The 19332-nt window shown below is 42.5% G+C and overlaps 1 protein-coding gene across 1 annotated transcript in view; it reads right to left on the bottom strand.

Annotated features, from left to right (window-relative positions):
* The window catches only part of COL13A1 (collagen type XIII alpha 1 chain), a gene marked incomplete at its 3' end in the record, with an annotated part of 202270 nt that overhangs the window by 108098 nt on the left and 74840 nt on the right, over nt 1-19332 (bottom strand). Inside the window, exons 3-6 of the mRNA XM_083364798.1 lie at nt 18946-18953; nt 14398-14424; nt 10478-10513; nt 2805-2831 (exon numbers count right to left, since the gene is read on the bottom strand). Of these exons, the coding sequence (XP_083220924.1) occupies nt 2805-2831; nt 10478-10513; nt 14398-14424; nt 18946-18953 (98 nt within the window). The remainder of the gene's footprint in view (nt 1-2804; nt 2832-10477; nt 10514-14397; nt 14425-18945; nt 18954-19332) is intronic.

The raw sequence follows: 19332 nt of genomic DNA, 5'->3' as shown, positions 1-19332 counted from the left end.
TGCTATTCATTGCAAAATGTTTTGGCTCTGATAGGGAAGGGGCAGATACACAATTTATTCTTCATAAGTGTGACAGAAAGGCAACCATGGATTGAAAAGAATATTTTAAGGTCCTCTCTCATTTGCTTTCCTCAGTTAGTTAATGAGGCTTCCCTCGCAGATGAAATATAAAGTTTGCATCTGGAATTCTGTGAATCTTACTCAACCAATTGTGCCGAGGTGAGGCTGTCTAGGATGCAGCTGGTAGAATTAACTACGTCTCCATGTGTCATTTTCCTGGACTTTCCAAGCACAGCTGTTAGTTATGAAACTGAAAACAGTTCCAGAAAGTATCAGATAAGGCCAGCTGCAAATAGTGGGTTTACCTGACTATCAGTGCAAAGAAGCTTTGGCCATGCTAGTGTAAATTATAGTAAACAAATAAAAATTTCTGAAACTTTAGATCATCTCTGGGCTTTATATACATACATACATATATATATATATATATATATACAGTTGCAAGAAAAAGTATGTGAACCCTTTGGGATTATGTAGTTTTTTGCATGAATTGGCCATAAAATGCCCTCTAAACGTCATGTAAGTCACCACAATAGAAAAACACAGTCTGCTTAAAATAATACTACACAAACATTAGCTGTTGTCATGTTTTAATTGAAGATAAGATGGAAACATTCACAGTGCAGGGTGGAAAAAGTATGTGAACCTTTGGACTTAATAACTGGTTGACCCTCCTTTGGCAGCAATAACCTCAACCAAACGTTTCCTGTAGTTGCAGATCAGACCTGCACAACGATCTGGAGTAATTTTGGACCACTCCTCTGCACAAAACTGTTTCAGTGTAGCAATATTCTTGGGATGTCTGGTGTGAATCGCTCTCTTAAGGTCATGCCACAGCATTTCAATCGGGTTGAGGTCGGGGACTCTGACTGGGCCACTCCAGAACGTGTATTCTGTTCTGTTGAAGCCATTGTTTTGTTGAATTACTTGTATGCTTTGGGTCATTGTCCTGTTGCATCACCCATCCTCTGCGGAGCTCCAGTGGCGGACAGATGGTCGTACGTTTTCCTGCAAAATGTCCTGATAAACTCTGGAATACATTTTCCCATCAATGACAACAATCCGTCCAGGCCCTGAGGCAGCAAAGCAGCCCCAAACCATGATGCTCCCTCCGCCATGTTTTACTTTGGGGATGAGGTTTTGATGTTGCTGTGCTGTGCCATTTTTTTCTCCACACATAGTGTTGTGTGTTTTCCCAGACAACTCAATTTTGGTTTCATTTGTCCACAGTATATTTTGCCAGTAATGCTGTGGAACATCCAGGTGCTCTTTTGCAAACTTCAAACATGGACAGATGAAACCAAAATTGAGTTGTCTGGGAAAAACACACAACACTATGTGTGGAGAAAAAATGGCACAGCACAGCAACATCAAAACCTCATCCCCAAAGTAAAACATGGCGGAGGGAGCATCATGGTTTGGGGCTGCTTTGCTGCCTCAGGGCCTGGACGGATTGTTGTCATTGATGGGAAAATATATTCCAGAGTTTATCAGGACATTTTGCAGGAAAACATACGACCATCTGTCCGCCACTGGAGCTCCGCAGAGGATGGGTGATGCAACAGGACAATGACCCAAAGCATACAAGTAATTCAACAAAACAATGGCTTCAACAGAACAGAATACACGTTCTGGAGTGGCCCAGTCAGAGTCCCCGACCTCAACCCGATTGAAATGCTGTGGCATGACCTTAAGAGAGCGATTCACACCAGACATCCCAAGAATATTGCTACACTGAAACAGTTTTGTGCAGAGGAGTGGTCCAAAATTACTCCAGATCGTTGTGCAGGTCTGATCTGCAACTACAGGAAACGTTTGGTTGAGGTTATTGCTGCCAAAGGAGGGTCAACCAGTTATTAAGTCCAAAGGTTCACATACTTTTTCCACCCTGCACTGTGAATGTTTCCATCTTATCTTCAATTAAAACATGACAACAGCTAATGTTTGTGTAGTATTATTTTAAGCAGACTGTGTTTTTCTATTGTGGTGACTTACATGACGTTTAGAGGGCATTTTATGGCCAATTCATGCAAAAAACCACATAATCCCAAAGGGTTCACATACTTTTTCTTGCAACTGTATATATATATATATATATATATATATATATATATATATATATATATATATATATATATATATATATATATATATATATATATATATATATATATATATATATATATATATATACATATACATGTCATACAACCCGCCTTGCCTACCCTACAAGATTCCATCCAAAAAAGGTGCCGGAACTCCGTTTTGAGCGTTCTATGACAAAAAAAGCCCTGTATATATATTGCAACTTTGTTCTGGAATGTTTTTCTAACTAGCCTAAAGCCTAAGGAAGTTTACAGTATATAAGAATAAGAATAATAAAAATCAAGCTTGTGACCATGATGGTATGATTGAAGCTCCACCTTTTCTGCTGATGGTCTCCCATTCATGTGTTAAACTGGTCTGATCATGCTTAGCTTATCAAGATCAGGGATGACAAATTTCTTTGACTTGGCCCTGACCAAACAATAATCATTTCTTGCTTGCTTGTCTACAGGATTTGGGCTAGATTAGGATGGAAATTAGGCAAATCTCTGGTTGCCCAAGGCCAGGTCTACTTCTCTGGACAATCTCTTTCAGCTGTGCTGCAATTTAAATCATAATGGCAATCTGTCTAGTGGTGATGGACTACACCTATTGACAAACCCCCATCTGAAGTGGTTAACTGGAAAAAGCTGACTCACCTTCTCTCCAAGTTGACCCTTGACTCCCTGGGCCACCATTATATCAGTCGCAGCCACATGCAACAGGGTGAAGGGGGAGAGAAAGAGAGACACAAAACATAGGAGTCAATGTTAAGGCACACTAAGCACAAATACACACTCATGCCAAAAGGAAAAATGGAAAAGAGAAGACAAACACTGAAACATGCATGGTTTAATGTTCACATACAAGCATGGTGAAGTGACCCTGATTTTGACTTTCTTACATTTAAATCACCTTCAAAAATTCTTTTTTAATGTTCACTTTCACAATTTTTTTAACCAGTTATATAGGGAAAAAGAAATATAGTTTCTGAAAGGTCCTTTTTATGTTAGAAGTGAGAAGTAACTTGACTGCATATGTGTGTGAATCTGTTCTCTTAATGTTATTAATATTATGTTGTTTGTTCACAACAGTGTGAAGTCACAATTGGCAGGGTTTTTTTTAGCTGATATTGGCCTTCATACACATCAAGTTCTTCCCAGGAACAAGAAGCTAGCATGTCATAATATATCAGCATAGTATATATGTGTGAAAAAAGGACCCGGTGGCTCAGTGGGTTAGGACGCTGAGCTTGTCGATCAGAAGGTCAGCAGTTTGGCGGGTCAAATCCCGAGTGCCGCGTAACAGAGTGAGCGCCTGTTACTCGTCCCAGCTTCTGCCAACCTAGCAGTTCGAAAGCATGTAAAAATGCAAGTAGAAAAATAGGGACCACTATGGTGGGAAGGTAACAGCGTTCCATGTGCCTTTGGCGTCTAGTCATGCTGGCCACATGACCACAGAGATGTCCTCACATAAGCACTGGCTCTTCGGCTTTGAAACGGAGATGAGCACCGGCCCCTAGAGTTGGAAACGACTAGCACGCATGTGCGGGGGAACCTTTACCTTTGCCTTTTATATATGTGAATCATCTAAGCAGTGTGGCCTTTTGCAATTGACTGATAGAAATGTTATCAATATTATTCTGTCAAAAAACTGAAATTGCATGTGATTGTACAACAAAAGAGAAAGATTCTTCTGGGCATGTTTAATGCTTAGGGATGCTTGTAAGGGATCATTTGTATACGTAATTGTTGTCCTTCAGATTAAAGTGACAGTCCAAGGACTGTTTTGAATCACAGTGTGCTATGTGTCCACATAACATGATGAAGATGAAAGGATAAAATATAACTGTTAGGAATAAACTAGGATGGCAAAACAGGATGGCAAAACTAGGATGGGAGTTGAAGCCCACAAGTCATGAAAGGGCCAAGTTTAAAGACCCCTGCATTAGAACAGGGGTGTCAAACTCAATTTCATTGAGGGCCGCATCAGCATTGCAGTTGCACTCAAGGGGCTGGGTGGGTATGGCCAGGGTGGGCGTGGCCTACTGGGTGGGCATGGCTAGAGTGTGTATGGCCTATTGGGTGGGCATGGCCAGCTCTATATTGTTCGCATAAAGGGTGCCTATGGGGGCCTGAGAAGGAGTGGGACAGATCTGAGGGTCTCTGGCAGAAGGAGGGTCTCTGGGCCAGGGCCAAGGCAGTGGGGGCCGTTCCCTCACTGTTTCCAGGATCGCTTCACGGGCCGCATGAAACCACTTCACGGGCCGGATCCGGCCCCCGGGCCTTGTGTTTGACATGTCTGCATTAGAATCAGGAAGATGGCTGACAGTAATGTTCATCAAGGAGAGCATGCAGAAAGCATAGAACAGTGTTTCTCAACCTCAGCCACTTTAAGACGGGTGGACTTCCAACTCCCAGAATTCATCAGCCAGCAGAGCCATCTTAAAGTGGCTGAGGTTGAGAAAAACTGGCACAGAAGAAGCAGCTAAAGAACAAATTGTTGAAGCTTCTTTAGGAGGTGATGTGGGGATAGAACAGATGTTAATTGTTTGTTAAAAAGTTTATCAGTACAATGTTCCTATTGGTGTTTTGTTCCATTCTAACAATGCCCTTTCTTAAGCAAAAATCATGCCTAAAGTGATTACTGAACTTATTTTAATGCACTTTTTCTCAATTCTTGAAAAAAGGGGAAAAAGCTCTGCCTAAAGGCCTTCATTCATGTATCAAATCTGATACTAAAACAAAACTTCCAACAAAATAATAGATTTGGAAAGACTTTCTGTGACCTATGCTGATTCAATGTCCATGTTATGAATCTAACAGAATAACAGAGTTGGATGGGACCTTGGAGGTCTTCTAGTCCAACCCCCTACTGAAGCAGGAAACCCTATATCAGGCATGTCAAATTGCCAGCCTGTGGGCCGGATGCATCACGATGAAACCACGGCCTCCCCATTGCCGGCAATGGAAAAAAAGTCATGATACGTCACGCAACATCACGTGACATCGCGAGTTTGACATGCCTGTCCTATATCATTTCAGACAAATGGTTGTCCAGTCTCTTCTTTAAAAACTCCAGTGTTTCAGACTAGTACTGCTCATGATCTATCTGGGAATCTTTGTATTTTTGAGTAACAGAAAGATTTCACTTGCTGTTTGGTTCTAATTGACGAGGACTCAGAGTGGTTTAACAATGAACGAGTTTATTGAATACACAAAGTCAACTGTCAACTGTCAAATGTTGCAACCCTTTTATAGAGAAAGCCTTTGAACTGTAACCAATCAATGGAGTCTCTTTTCCCGCTCCTAGGTTGTGGCGTCCAATGAATGCACCTTAATTTCCCGCTCTGAACCTTGCTAAGCTGCAATGTGTTTGCAATCTCTTGCTTGCCCTGTTAATAACTATTTACATACACAACACCCCTTACCCCCCCCGTTGATGTTATTTCTTTACGAAATCCTTTAGGTATTTTGGTGGCCTATGTATTCTAGAAGGGTATCTGTTACTTTGGCTGCTAGGGACCCCTCTTCCTGGTTGACTGCTTGGCTGCTTGTCACTGCTGGGCCTGGGCTCTGGGTTACTGGCTTCAGATGTGCTGTCTTGTGTATTAGTTTGTGTTTGTAATTCAGTGGTCACTGGCCTACTTCGCAGGGGTATTTCCCATTCAATTTGACTGAATTGTTGTTGTTGGGTGCGAGGGGATGAGTCCTTTTGCCCCTCCTCTACGCCACTCTCTGGCCTGTTGTTATCTGTACTGTTTCCCCTTACTATGCTTTGGTCCCCCTCAACTGGCACACAACCACTGGATCTTTTCCTCAGCTGGTCTATGTGTCTTTTACAGATCCTGTTCCCTTCCCCCTCAATAGTGTACGACAGGGGACCTAAGATTTCAGTCACCACCCCTGGAATCCATTTGTCCCCTTGGGCATAGTTTCTGGCCCAGATCAAATCCCCCACTTTAAATGTTCTGTTAGGAATGTCAAATTCAATGTTTGTTTGCAGTCTGTCAGGGTGCAATCTGTCCAATTTTGTGGATAGTCTCCTGCCCCACCTCATTTCAGCTGGACTTTTCCCTGTAGCAGAACATGGGGTCGTGTCCTGAGCCAACAAGAACTCTGCCAGTCTCTGATGCCAATCACCTCGAATAATTCTTTTTAAAGCGTCCTTCGTGGTCCTCACATTTCTTTCAGCCAATCCGTTGGTGGAGGGGTGGAAGGGTGCTGAAGTCTTGTGCTTAATCGAGTTGGCCTTGAGGAAATCCTGAAATTCAATAGATGTGAATTGTGGCCCGTTATCAGACACAATTAAATCCGGCAACCCGTGAGTGGCAAAGAGGCCCCTTAATGCCTGTATTGTTCTGCCTGAAGTTACTGAGCTGACCGGTACTACCTCTAGCCATCTAGAGTAGCTGTCAACCACTACTAGGAACGTTAACCCTTGGAAGGGTCCAGCAAAGTCAATATGAATCCTGGACCAAGGATTCCTAGCTTGTTCCCATTTATGTGTGCGGATATGTTGTTGTTCAGGCCTGGAACGTTGGCACAGATGGCAATTGGCCACACATTCCTCAATGTCGTTGTCCAGTCCTGGCCACCACAAGTGACTCCTAGCCAACGCCTTCATCCTTACTATTCCAGGATGTCCCTCATGCAATTCAAGTAGAATAGCTGATTTGTGGATTCCTGGAATAACTACACGAGTTCCCCAGAGTAAGCAACCCAAATGAACTGACAGTTCATCTTTCCTCCTGAAATATGGACTGTATATTTCGTCCGGTTTGGCGTTAGGCCAACCGCTCATGACCCAGGTCATTACTCTCCTTAAGGTGAGGTCCTTATTGGTTGCCTCAGCAATGTCTTTTGCAGTTAAGGGCAAATCAGGAATGTCCTGTAGGGACATTATTTGTCCCACTGGGGCAGGGTCCTCCTCTGTTGTGCTTAGGGGCAATCTGCTAAGAGCGTCTGCATGACCCATGTCCTTGCCTGGTCTGTATTGGAGGGAAAATGAGTATGCTGAGAGGAAAATGGACCACCTCAGCATCCTGGGTGACATAATTTGGGGAGTCTGTTTATCTGTGGTAAACAGTCCCAGCAAGGGTTTGTGGTCCGTCAGTATAGTAAAGTTCCTACCATACAGGTAGTCGTGGAACTTTTTAACTCCTGCCACTATGGCTAATGCCTCCCTGTCTATTTGCGCATAGTTCCGCTCTGCCTTGGTTAGTGTGCGGGAGTAGTATGCAATGGGTCTTTGTATTCCTTGGTTGTCTAAGTGGCTGATCACAGCCCCTACGCCATAGGGCGAAGCATCGCACGCCAGGTAGATTGGTTTGTTTTCTATAAAGTGGGTTACAGTTGAATTACTGGAAAGGATGTCTTTTAAAATTTGGAAACTTACTTTGTGCTTGTTCTGCCACTGCCAAGGGGTCTTCTTATCTAAGAGTCTGTGTAAGGGTTCTGCAATGGCAGCCTTGTGTGGCACAAACGTGTGGTAAAAATTTACCAAGCCAAGGAAGGCCTGTAGTTCCGCCTTGTTCCTTGGTTCTGGGGCCCCTTTGATTGCTTTAATTTTTTCAGGGGTAGGGTGGATTCCACTTTTGTCAATCCTGAACCCCAAAAAATCAGTGGATTTAACCCCTATGCTACATTTTTCCTTCTTTAGTTTCAACCCAGCCTTCCTAAACCTACCCAGTACCTGTTCCAGCCGCTCTACTAACATTCCTTCATCCTTTCCAGCTATTAGGACATCATCAAAGTAAGGGCATACTCCAGGTATGCCCTTTAAGGTCCTCTCCATCACTTCTTGGAAGATGCCTGGAGCTGCTGCAATTCCAAATTGCAGTCTGTGGACTCGGAACGCCCCCTTGTGGGTAACGATCGTCTGTGCCTCTGCAGCCTCTTTAGAAACAGTCAACTGTAAGTACGCATGCGCCAAGTCTAACTTGGCGAAGATGGCGGCGTCCTGGATCGTGGCGAGGACCTGCTTCACCGTCGGGACCGGGTAAGCATGCTTTTTCATTCCAATGTTGAGGGTGGCTTTGTAGTCAGCGCAGATTCTCACATCCCCATTGGGTTTGAGGGGTGTGACAATCGGCGTTTCCCACAAACCGCCCTCAACAGGTTCTAATACTCCTTGGCCTACAAGCCGGTCGAGCTCGGCCTCGATTTTTTCCTTTAAGGCAAAAGGCACCCTTCGGGCCTTAAGCCTGATTGGTTTTACTGAGGGGTCTAGGTTGAAGTTAATGGGGGGCCCTTTGTACATGCCCAGAGATCCATCGAATACGTCTGCAAATTCATTGCAGACGGATTCGGGGGTCTTATTTTTAATCACTGAATTTATTCCCCCGATCCAAATTCCTAGGGCAGGGAACCAATTAAGTCCGATTAAGCTAGTCCTATTCCCCTCTGTAACTATTAGTTCTAAGACCCCCTTAAACCCCTTAAATTTTACACTAAGGCTGGTCTTTCCTTTTACTTTTATTGGACTTTTTTGAAAGTCCGTTAATTGAATATTTGTTGGACTAAGTGGAATTCTTTTTCCACTTCTTTGTTCAATTCTCTCAAGGGTTTCAGTGGAAATTATCGACACTGAAGCCCCTGAGTCAATTTCCATTCTGCAAGGGACCCCTTGCAGAAGGACTGTGATTTTTAATTTTCCATCCAGAAAATTGTGACCACTTCCCAGCCTTCTCCTATTGATTCGTGCCACCTCCCCTAGATTTGGAATTTTAACCCGGTTTTTAGGGGTCTCCTTGCCACTAGCAATAGGGGTTACCTTACCCTCAGGCCACACATCGACTTCGTTCAGACGGTTGTCGCGAGCGCGGTTTCTGCAGATGGCCTGGATGTGGCCGGTCTTGCCGCATGCCCTGCACTTGGCGGTACGGAATCAGCAGGATGCGCGGGGATGGTTGCCGCCGCAGCTGCCGCATCGGTTCTGGCTGTCGTTGTCGCGCGGTCTGGTTGCGGTGTCCCGCCACGGTCGTTGTGCTCCGGTCGGTTGTCTTTGCGGAATTGCGGGTTGTTGACGGCGGCCAGGTTCGGGCCCCTCGCTTCTGGGTTGTCTAGGTGCCATCTTTCCAAATCGCCTGGAGACTTCGGCGATCTCTTCCTCCCACTGCTGGTCCACCTCCCCGCAGTCCACATAGCCCGCTTGGTTGATCTCGGGCGCTGCTGCCATGCTACTGCGGGGGGGGTCGCGATACCCGGTTGACTCGTAAGTTAGAAGTTCGTCGAGCACTTCCTGCAAATCGCCGGTGGGTTTGGCGATTATTCTGTTTTGTAGTTGTTCATCACGCAAGCCCAGTACTACTCTGTCCCGAATTCTTATTTCTAAATTATCGTATTTACATCGTACTGCGGCTTCCCTGACGGCAGCGACAAACTTTTGTATGGACTCTCCCGGTCTCTGATTCCTCTTTTCGAAGATGCGCCGCCAAAAGAGTTCGGACCTTCGGGGTGTAAAGTGGACCTTTAATTTAGCGAGGAGGTCAGCATAAGGCACGCTAGAGACTGGTTGCGGTTGACACAGTCCGACAGCGACTCTGTAGACCGGTGTGCCACAGATCGTCAATAATGCCGCCGCTTTTTTACGGTCGTCTGTGATTCCGTTCACTAACAGGAACCCTTCGACTTGACCGATGTATTCTTCCCAATCTTCAGGGAAGTTTGGGTCGAATTCCTTCAATGACCCGATTTGCGCCATTCGGAGAATTTTTTTCTTATTCTGCCGCGGCCGCTCGGTTGACTGTGACTCGCTCTGAATTTGCCGCCTTTCGCGACAATTCCGCCGGTTCTCTGGTCTTCTGTCAATCCCACCTTCGTCGCCAGTTGTTTGGTTCTAATTGACGAGGACTCAGAGTGGTTTAACAATGAACGAGTTTATTGAATACACAAAGTCAACTGTCAACTGTCAAATGTTGCAACCCTTTTATAGAGAAAGCCTTTGAACTGTAACCAATCAATGGAGTCTCTTTTCCCGCTCCTAGGTTGTGGCGTCCAATGAATGCACCTTAATTTCCCGCTCTGAACCTTGCTAAGCTGCAATGTGTTTGCAATCTCTTGCTTGCCCTGTTAATAACTATTTACATACACAACACTTGCAATAATACATATATCTGTAGTTAAGGTGAAATAAATATGAAAACAAATTAAGCCACCATTCTGTGCATATTTGAAGTCTTGGAGAAAGCTTATTGAACTTACTAGGGATTATTTCTGAGTAGACATAGCACCAGTAATTGAACATTTATATCACATATTTATAGATCAGTTTAGTAGCTGCAAGTTTGGAAGCAGTAATGACAAATAAATTTAAGCAACTTAAGACTTACCGGCTGTCCACGGATTCCCATGGCTCCTTTGTCTCCCTAACAATTAACACAAAATCAGGAGATAATTGGCAATTGACCACATGTAATGATAAAGTGACACAAATTCATTTAAATATAAACATTTAGACAATTGCACTGTTGATTTTGGATTTTATCCATAAGAATATGTGTTTGGAAGACCATTGAATTGTTTATCAACTGCCATGATCCAACACAGTAAAGCCATCTGTATAGCTGAAAAGTTATTTGTATAACAATGCAAGTTTTTGTGTCAGAGGTCTGAATTTTTTCAGTTTTTCTTTTTATTGTAATTTATATATTATTTAATTTTCCTGTAATAACAGGACCATTATTGAATACATAATAATGTTTAATAATAATATTATTATCCGAATAATAGTATCCAATGTTTTTTCAGTCATATTATTGCATTCACATTATGCAACATTGGAAGATGCTTATTCACCAAACATCTGGATAAAATCCTGTCCCACATTGTCTACATATATCCGTAAGTCAGAGGGTTACAGACTTGTTCTTAGTCTTTCTAGTAAATCTAAATATTTAGAAATTGGACTGGAATATTGTGGACCAGATATTTATATAACAAACCACATGGGTTTTGTTCAGGAAACCCTGCCAACATTCAATCAAGCAAATTTTTGTAACCATAAGACTTACAAACATGCCAGGGAAAGGAAGGAAGGAAGGAAGGAAGGAAGGAAGGAAGGAAGGAAGGAAGGAAGGAAGGAAGGAAGGAAGGGTGTGATGAATGAGATGAGATAGGAGACAATTTCATTTCTGCATCTCATATACATGCTGGGCTCAAATGGAATTGCACGATACCTGCATCCTTACTTAGAGCATTAAGAATAAGCAATACATTCTTATGAGAGAAGGGTGATCATAAACACGATGACAAGAAATACATTCATTTATGAGTAAAACTTATGACCTTACAGTAAAGTGGTAGATATTTCCTAGAATAATAATTCAATATTGCCTGTCTGGTGATCTATCATGTTTCTATAAAGTTTATCACTGGAACAGCCAAATAGTATACAAAATCAAAGTAAAAAAAAGGTCTATGTTTTGTTTTCCACCCTGAAGGTTTTTAGGAAATATAATCTGGGTCTGTGTTGTTTGCTTGCTGGTTAGCCTTCAGAAATCATATATATTATCTAAAGATATGAATCAAACTATCCATTGAACCATACTATCCTTATCTTATCTTTTGAAGCTGAACAGTTACTTCAGGAAGCTGAGGATACTTTTGATTCCTGGTGATAGTAAAATTTATTATGGTCACTAGATTCATAACTTCATAAGAGCTTAATGCTGAATGATTCTACTGCCTGGAAAAAGAATTATCTTGTATTTATTGACTCTGGAGAAGACAAAGTCTAAAGTACAGGAGATAATATAAATAAGCATAGGCCAGGGGGTCTTCAAAGTTGGCCTTTTTATGACTTGTGGACTTCAACTCCCAGAATTCCTCAGCCAGCATGCCTGGCTGAGAAATTCTGGAAGTTTAAGTCCACAAGTCCTAAAAGGGCCAAGTTTGAAGACCCCTGCATTAGGCAATAAACAATACAGCAAATTGTCATTTGATATTTACATGAGACAGAGACTAAGGTATGGGATTATGGTAAAATTCAGGACACACCCATTTTAATAAAAAACTAAAAATAGATATTTTTGTTTAAGACTTTTATTACATATGTGCGGTTTCATTTTTTTTCCTGCTTACTATCTACTATACTCATATCCCTCAGTTCCACATGATAAGGAGGCTGTGGAAGTTGCCTTTGCTGAAACTAAGCATAGCTCCTCTGCTCCTCTATGGAAGGCTAGCAGAGCATGAAAGCAGTCAGGAAAAAAAATGATTCTGTACAATTTCTCTGATTTTTATGTATCTGGTTTTTTGTACTGTTGTGTTCTGAAGAATCAACATTGGCTTTCTGCCACAGGTAGAAAATGAAAAAAAAAATTACAAGGACTCAACTCTCTAATTTGCTGGTGATGACCTATAAAGCCCTAAATGGCTTGGGTCCGGGATATCTGAGGGAACACCTGCTGCCGGCATCAAGCTCCCTTCGTCCAGTGCGCTCCCACAGGGAGGGCCTTCTCAGGGTGCCGCCGGTAAAAGATTGCCGGCGGGTAACGCCCAGGGGGAGGGCCTTCTCAGTGGGTGCACCTACCCTCTGGAACCAGCTGCCCGTGGAGCTGAGGACTGCCCCCGATCTCCGTTCATTCCGCCGGGACCTGAAGACCTGGCTCTTCGAGCTCTCTGGCCCAGGCTGAGAATTTTAATTTTAATTAATTTTAATTTTAATTTTAATTTTAATTTTAATTTTAATTTTAATTTTAATTTTAATTTTAATTTTAATTTTAATTTTAATTTTAATTTTAATTTTAATTTTAATTTGGGTTTTTATTCTCTCAGGGACTATTATAATCTTTTTAATTGTTTTTAACTTTTGTATTTCTTGTTTTAATTCCCTGTAAACCGCCCTGAGCCCTTCGGGAAAGGGCGGTATACAAATCCAATTAAATAAAATAAATAAATAAACAATTTCCCAACAGTCTGACCTCCAAGTACCTCACACAAGGAAGGGCACTTAGGTGCAAAACCGGGAAACTCCTCTAAGACGCTAAATTTGGATTTCCACTGAACATGCTCCCATGTCTGCAAAATTCAAAGATGGGGGATATGTGAACCTCCAGATATTGTTCGATTTTAATTCCTATCAGTCTCGTCCATTGGGACCAGTGATCATTGATGGGATCCGCTGTAATCCAACGTATCTAATAGACTAGGGGCTCAGGTATAAATCAAAGACTGATCAATCCAAGGCAACCTCTTTAATTCTTAACACTCCCATAAATATGATAGACAGGTTGCTAGGATGCTAATGTCCGAATGGAAAGGCTGGCCTCTTGCCTCATAGCAGTTTTTCTGTGGTTTGGTTTGGGCTAAACCCATCTTAATATTTGGTCTTTTTTCTTCATGGAATTTTGTGACCTAAAAATAACCCAGACCACTTAACATCTAATTAATGGGTATCTCCTTACCACTTAGACAAAACAGATTTAATCTGTTTGCTGTCTAGTACAGTGTAGCCCATTTCAGTCCATGTCTATTCTTCTCTAGTATTTTGACATTTTGTCTCTATGTACTTCAAGCCACTTTTTTCTCCCTTCATCTCCTTTGGAATAGGCAGGGGAGGAAGTAATGTTTGCCATGATGAAATGCAGCTACTATAAAAGGCTGCCTCCAAATCTGTATCTATTTAGGTAGTCCTAATTAAAATATTGCCTGGTCACTTATTTATTCTCCATATGGATCATCCTAGTTCACTGAGGTTTATTTATATTCTTGTATCATGACGTTTATATTCCCCTGTGATGGGATTTGTTCCAAAGAATCTGCAAATCATTTCCATAGCCAAAATAATATTTGACCAGGCTTGCAATAATTCACAAGTTAAATCTGGAAATGCTGAGAATCTAAAATCCTTTGGCTAACTGTTGACTGACTTGAAATATTCTCAGATGTATATTCTTTTCATGCGTGCACCCTTTCCATGGTGGGGCTAGATCCGAGAAGCCAAACCAGAAGTGGGGCAGGGCAGGAAATACCTTGAGCAACTTAAGTTCTTAGGAAAGTCATTTCTTTGAAAGGAAGTGAATGATCCTCAGCTAACGCAATGGCAGAACATCATATTCTGGAAATCACTATCTGATAGAAAGCCCAATTTCTAAAACTTAGCCCTCTTTACAACTCAGTTTAAAAACCCTCCTCCTAAATCTTTCTCTCTATTTATAACATGTACTGTAAGCCTGTAGTATCGATTGCAGGTGTCAAGAAAGGAAGACAGGAGAAGGAAAATACAAAAAGAAGGGGGGGAGGGATTTACCGGAAGGCCAGGTCTTCCTGTAGGACCCTGAAAAATAAAACACAGACACAGAACAAAGGAGATGATGGCACAAAGAACAATAGATCTGAATAGTGAAAGAGTTACTGAGTTGGATTTTGGACTTCCAGAATGGCACAAAAAACCTGTTCATTGGCATTGCTGCCGGCGTCTACTTCCCTCCGCCCTGTGCGTTCCCACAGAGAGGGTCTCCTCAGGGTGCCACCGGTCAGAGAATGTTGACTGGTGGCCCCCAGGGGGAGATCCTTCTCTGTGGGCGCCCCGGAGTTATGGAACCAGTTACCGGTTGAGCTCCGGACGGCGCCCGATCTTCGCTCCTTTCGCCGCGATCTGAAAACATACTTGTTCGAGCAAGCCGGCCTGGCCTGAGGGGGGATTGGTGGGGTTTTTTACTATTTTTATTGGGTTTTTTTTTTACTATGTATTACTGTATTTTTAATTGGGCATGTATTTAATTATCTTTTATCTTTTGTAAATCTCTGTGTTTTATTCTTGCCCTGTACACCGCCCTGAGTCCTTCGGGAGAAGGGCGGTATAGAAATATTAATAAATTAAATTAAATTAAATTAAATTTCTAGTTGAGCATTTGTAGGAAGCCATGTTGCCAGGTGGGCTTAGCCAAGCTATTCCCAGTTCAAGCAGAAAATGCTAGGCTAGTTTGATGGCTAATCTAATTCTGTACAGACAGCTTGATATATCCTGGTGTTCATACTAGGGTTTAGGGGAGGAGAAGTGGCGGAACAAATACTTTGCTACGGCCAAAAGCCCACAACATAAAACAGCCGGCAAAAATAAAACATCCAGACTTCCAGTAGACTCTCTTCCCACAAACCGGTATGTTATAATTCATTTTTATCCTAGGAGTAACTCACATTTGCATCAAATCATCGTATTGTTTAGAAAATACTACACTTCATTTAATATTTCCCCAGACAACCTGCAGCTTCCATCTACTAAATTACAGAGGGCAATAGAAGTCTTTCTTTTATTTATTTGACTGCTATTGCAATACAAAGGCAAAAGGTTGGCTGAAAAGTGTTACTCCTAGAATCCAGCTGGACTATTCAAATCCATGATTTAAAACTCGTGAATATGTTTATTGACCAAGTAGTCATCTGATATATAGTTCAACATCCTAGCTTTCGCTGTGTCTCTTCAATAGATGCATCAATGTTTCCCTTCCTACCTTTGCCATCCCTATCTCACTGCTGCTATTTTTTCTTATTCTAATTTCCTGTCGGTCTCCAACTGCCATTCATCCTAGATCCCCATCATGCTGCTATGCTGTCATTCTCCACTCATTATTTTATTTTGAGAGGTTCATTCTCTGCCCCACAATGTCAGCCCCACTTGGTGAATCAGGCCAAGAAATCAACTCCACTGGAAGGCTAAAACTATTTTAATTGACTCTTGCAAGTCGGGTTGTATTATATTACCTCTTTCATTTCTTATATTCCGTGAATTAGGGAGGTCCCTGCCTGATCTACTTTTAAACCAGGCTGTTCCTCTAGCAACTGGATCTCTAGACGTATTCCTCTGTTTGAATAGCAGCTGATCAGTGGTGAGAAGATAGATAGAAGATAGAGTCATAGGGCTGTAAGGGACCTTGGAGGTCTTCTAGTCCAACACCCTGTTCAAGGCAGGAGACCTACTGAAAAATCCTAATAAAAATAACAATAATAAAAATAACTCTACACTCAAAGTTGCATTCACTAATTCCAAGACAGACCCTTGAAAGCCAATTCTGAAAACCTGGAAAACCAAGAGTTAAGCATCCCCACCTCAGACTTCAGCAAGAACAACATTAAATACGAAGCCAGGCCCTCAAGAGGAAGGGTACTTGGTGAAAGGGGGCTGTTATATATTCAGTGTTATATGTTAGTGTGATTTGTTAAACTTGACAGCTCAGCTGGGCATCAGCTGAGCCTCACCCAGCAACATTATCCTATTGGTCCGGCCGTTTTGGCGGGATCCTTGAAGTATGTGGATTGGCCGGCGGCTAGCCGGCAACTGTATATAAAGAGACGAGCTGTGTAGAGTTCCTTGTTCCAACCACAATAAATCTGAGTTCTATCGCGGCGTCCTGTCATCTGTGTCTGACGGTCTACCCATAATACACAACAGGAGCAGCCTATCAACTCTCTTTCTGTGTCACTTACTGGAGCAACTCTCCCAGCTCCTCACGACTCTAGTTCTGGCTACATAGGCTTAGTACGTACTCTGAACATCATTATTTTGAAATAGCGCTAAGCCCGTTACCCACGCAATCCTGACTTTCCATTGTTATCAGGCTCCCCTGAATGCACCTATACGAAACATTTCTACAAAACCAAAGATAGAACAGATCCCTAGCCATGCCTGCCAGTCCGGGTCACCTGTCCAACCTTGCATCTTTCCTAGCCAAGCAATGTTGGTAGCTGATGAAGTTTGTGAGGGGGGAAGAAAACCAAGCCTGCAGAATTCGCCTCTTTCATGTACCCCTGTAAATGAGGGCAACCTCATTATTTCTGCCAGAGGATACTATCTGCAGAAAACAGAAGTAGGATGCATGCAAAAGGCCCTTAGCTCAATTTCCTGGCACTGCTGTTTTTAAAAGAATATATCAAAGAACACAACTGGGAAAGAATAGGAGAAGTTGTTGTTAATGGGTGCAGATGATGATGGAGAAGGGTAATCAGAAAGCCCTTCTCGGACAAATACATGAAATTAGAAAGGAGAAGGTCCGCCTAGAAGCAGTACGGGTAGTCCTTGACTTACGACCAAAATTGAGCCCAAAATTTCTGCTGTTAAGCGAGAGAGTTGTTAACTGAGTTTTGCCCCTATTTTATGACTTTTTCCCCACCGTGGTTGTTAAATGAATCGTGGCAATTGTTAAGTTAGTAACACGGCTGTTAAGCGAATCTGACTTCCCCGTTGACTTTGCTTGTCAGAAGGTCATAATCATAATAGTAAAGTTGGAAGGGGCCTTGGAGGTCATCTAGTCCAACCCCCTGCTCAGGCAGGAAACCCTATACCATTTCAGACTAATGGCTGTCCAGTCTCTCCTTAAAAACTTCCAGTGTTGGAGCATTCGCAGCTTCTGGAGGCACTGGTTAATTGTTCTGGTTAATTGTTAATTGTTCCACTGGTTAATTGTTCTAACTGCCAGGAAGTTTCTCCTTAGTTCTAGGTTGCTTCTCTCCTTGATTAGTTTCCATCCGTTGCTTCTTGTCCTGCCTTCGCAAAAGGGGATCACTTGACCCTTGGACACTGCCATCGGCATAAATACATGCCAGTTGCTAAGTGTCCGAATTTTGATCCTTGGTGGAGCAGTGGGCTAATGCCTCCTTAAGTAACACCAGCTGCCTGCAATTAGTGCAGGTTCGCATCCCACCAGGCTCAAGGTTGACTCAGCCTTCCATCCTTCCGAGGTAGGTAAAATGAGGACCCAGATTGTTGGGGGCAATTAAGCTGACTTTGTAATAATGCCGCTTGGGGGTGTGTGTGAAAGCCCTAATAAGCAGGCATATACATAGAATGAAGGCTACTGCTAAGCTTGTAAGCCGCCCTGAGTCTTCGGAGAAGGGCGGGATATAAATGGAATTAAAATAAAAAAATAAAATAAATGTGGCCACGGGGATGCTGCTGTGGTCCTAAGTGTGAAAAACGGTCCTAAGTTGTAACTTTGAATGGTCATTAAATGAAGGACTACCTATATGCTTGATGGCAACATCTCCTGCCAGGCTTACATTTACCACTAGCATTAAGGAGCTGAACAAAGTGGCTGAATGGGTTACCACGTTTGACAAACTGTCATGGTTAACAACAGAATACTTCATCCCAACGCTCCAGCGTTCAATATCCCTACAGTTTGACAGCACTGTCACTAGAAAAACTCAGGCACAACATACTTAGGCAATAATGAAGTCGAGGCAGCAGATTCTCAAATGTTTGTTCTTTTGACTATACAAGTATAATATGTTCGCTTCTGAACTCTCAGTGATGTTTTGAACCATCTCATCAGTGCTAGCTGAGCTCAGAGAAGTCAAAGGCATTTTTTCTTCCCATCATGCAATATGCTGCTACCCACGTGAAAAGGGCAAGAACGCATTTGTGAGTCTTGGTGGAGCAGTGGGCTAATGCCTCCTTAAGTAACACCAGCTGCCTGCAATTAGTGCAGGTTCGCATCCCACCAGGCTCAAGGTTGACTCAGCCTTCCATCCTTCCGAGGTAGGTAAAATGAGGACCCAGATTGTTGGGGGCAATTAAGCTGACTTTGTAATAATGCCGCTTGGGGGGTGTATGAAAGCCCAAATAAGCAGGCATATACATAGAATGAAGGCTACTGCTAAGCTTGTAAGCCGCCCTGAGTCTTCGGAGAAGGGTGGGATATAAATGGAATTAAAATTAAAAAAAAAGATGGCAGAAAATTATTAATTTGTGGGTTTTTGCTTCTTCATTTAAAAACTGTTCGCTCCTTTGCCCCCAGGGCCCATTCACTTTACCCACAGATGTGCTCTTCATAGCAGAGTCAAAAGCGCTGGTACTTACAGGGGGTCCTGAAAGAAAAGAAAAATGCAGACATAGTTAATATTCCAAATTCGGTAGCACCATCGTTTCATGTAATAAAGCTTCCACAACATATCAATCAATCAATCAATCAATCAATCAATCGTCATTTATAACAATCCAGATTTACCCAACATATGCAGAAAAATAGAATAGAAAACATTTCAGTACAGCAGGAAATGTCGTCTATCTGAATTACGTGAAAAGAGAAAAAGACCAGATCCTAATTCCTGAGCAGCCAATCTTACATATTTAAACTAATGGCATATTTAAGCAATATTAACACATACAAACTGAGAAGGACTTTTAACACTCACTCAGTTTATTGCTCTCCTTCACCCATTTTGCAAGGCAGATACAAAGAAGTTC

This window comes from Vipera ursinii, assembly GCF_947247035.1.
Source record: "Vipera ursinii genome assembly, chromosome: 5".
Taxonomy (NCBI): domain Eukaryota; kingdom Metazoa; phylum Chordata; class Lepidosauria; order Squamata; family Viperidae; genus Vipera; species Vipera ursinii.
The sequence above is the reverse complement of the archived record's forward strand: the minus strand, read 5'-3'. Positions and strand labels throughout refer to the sequence as shown.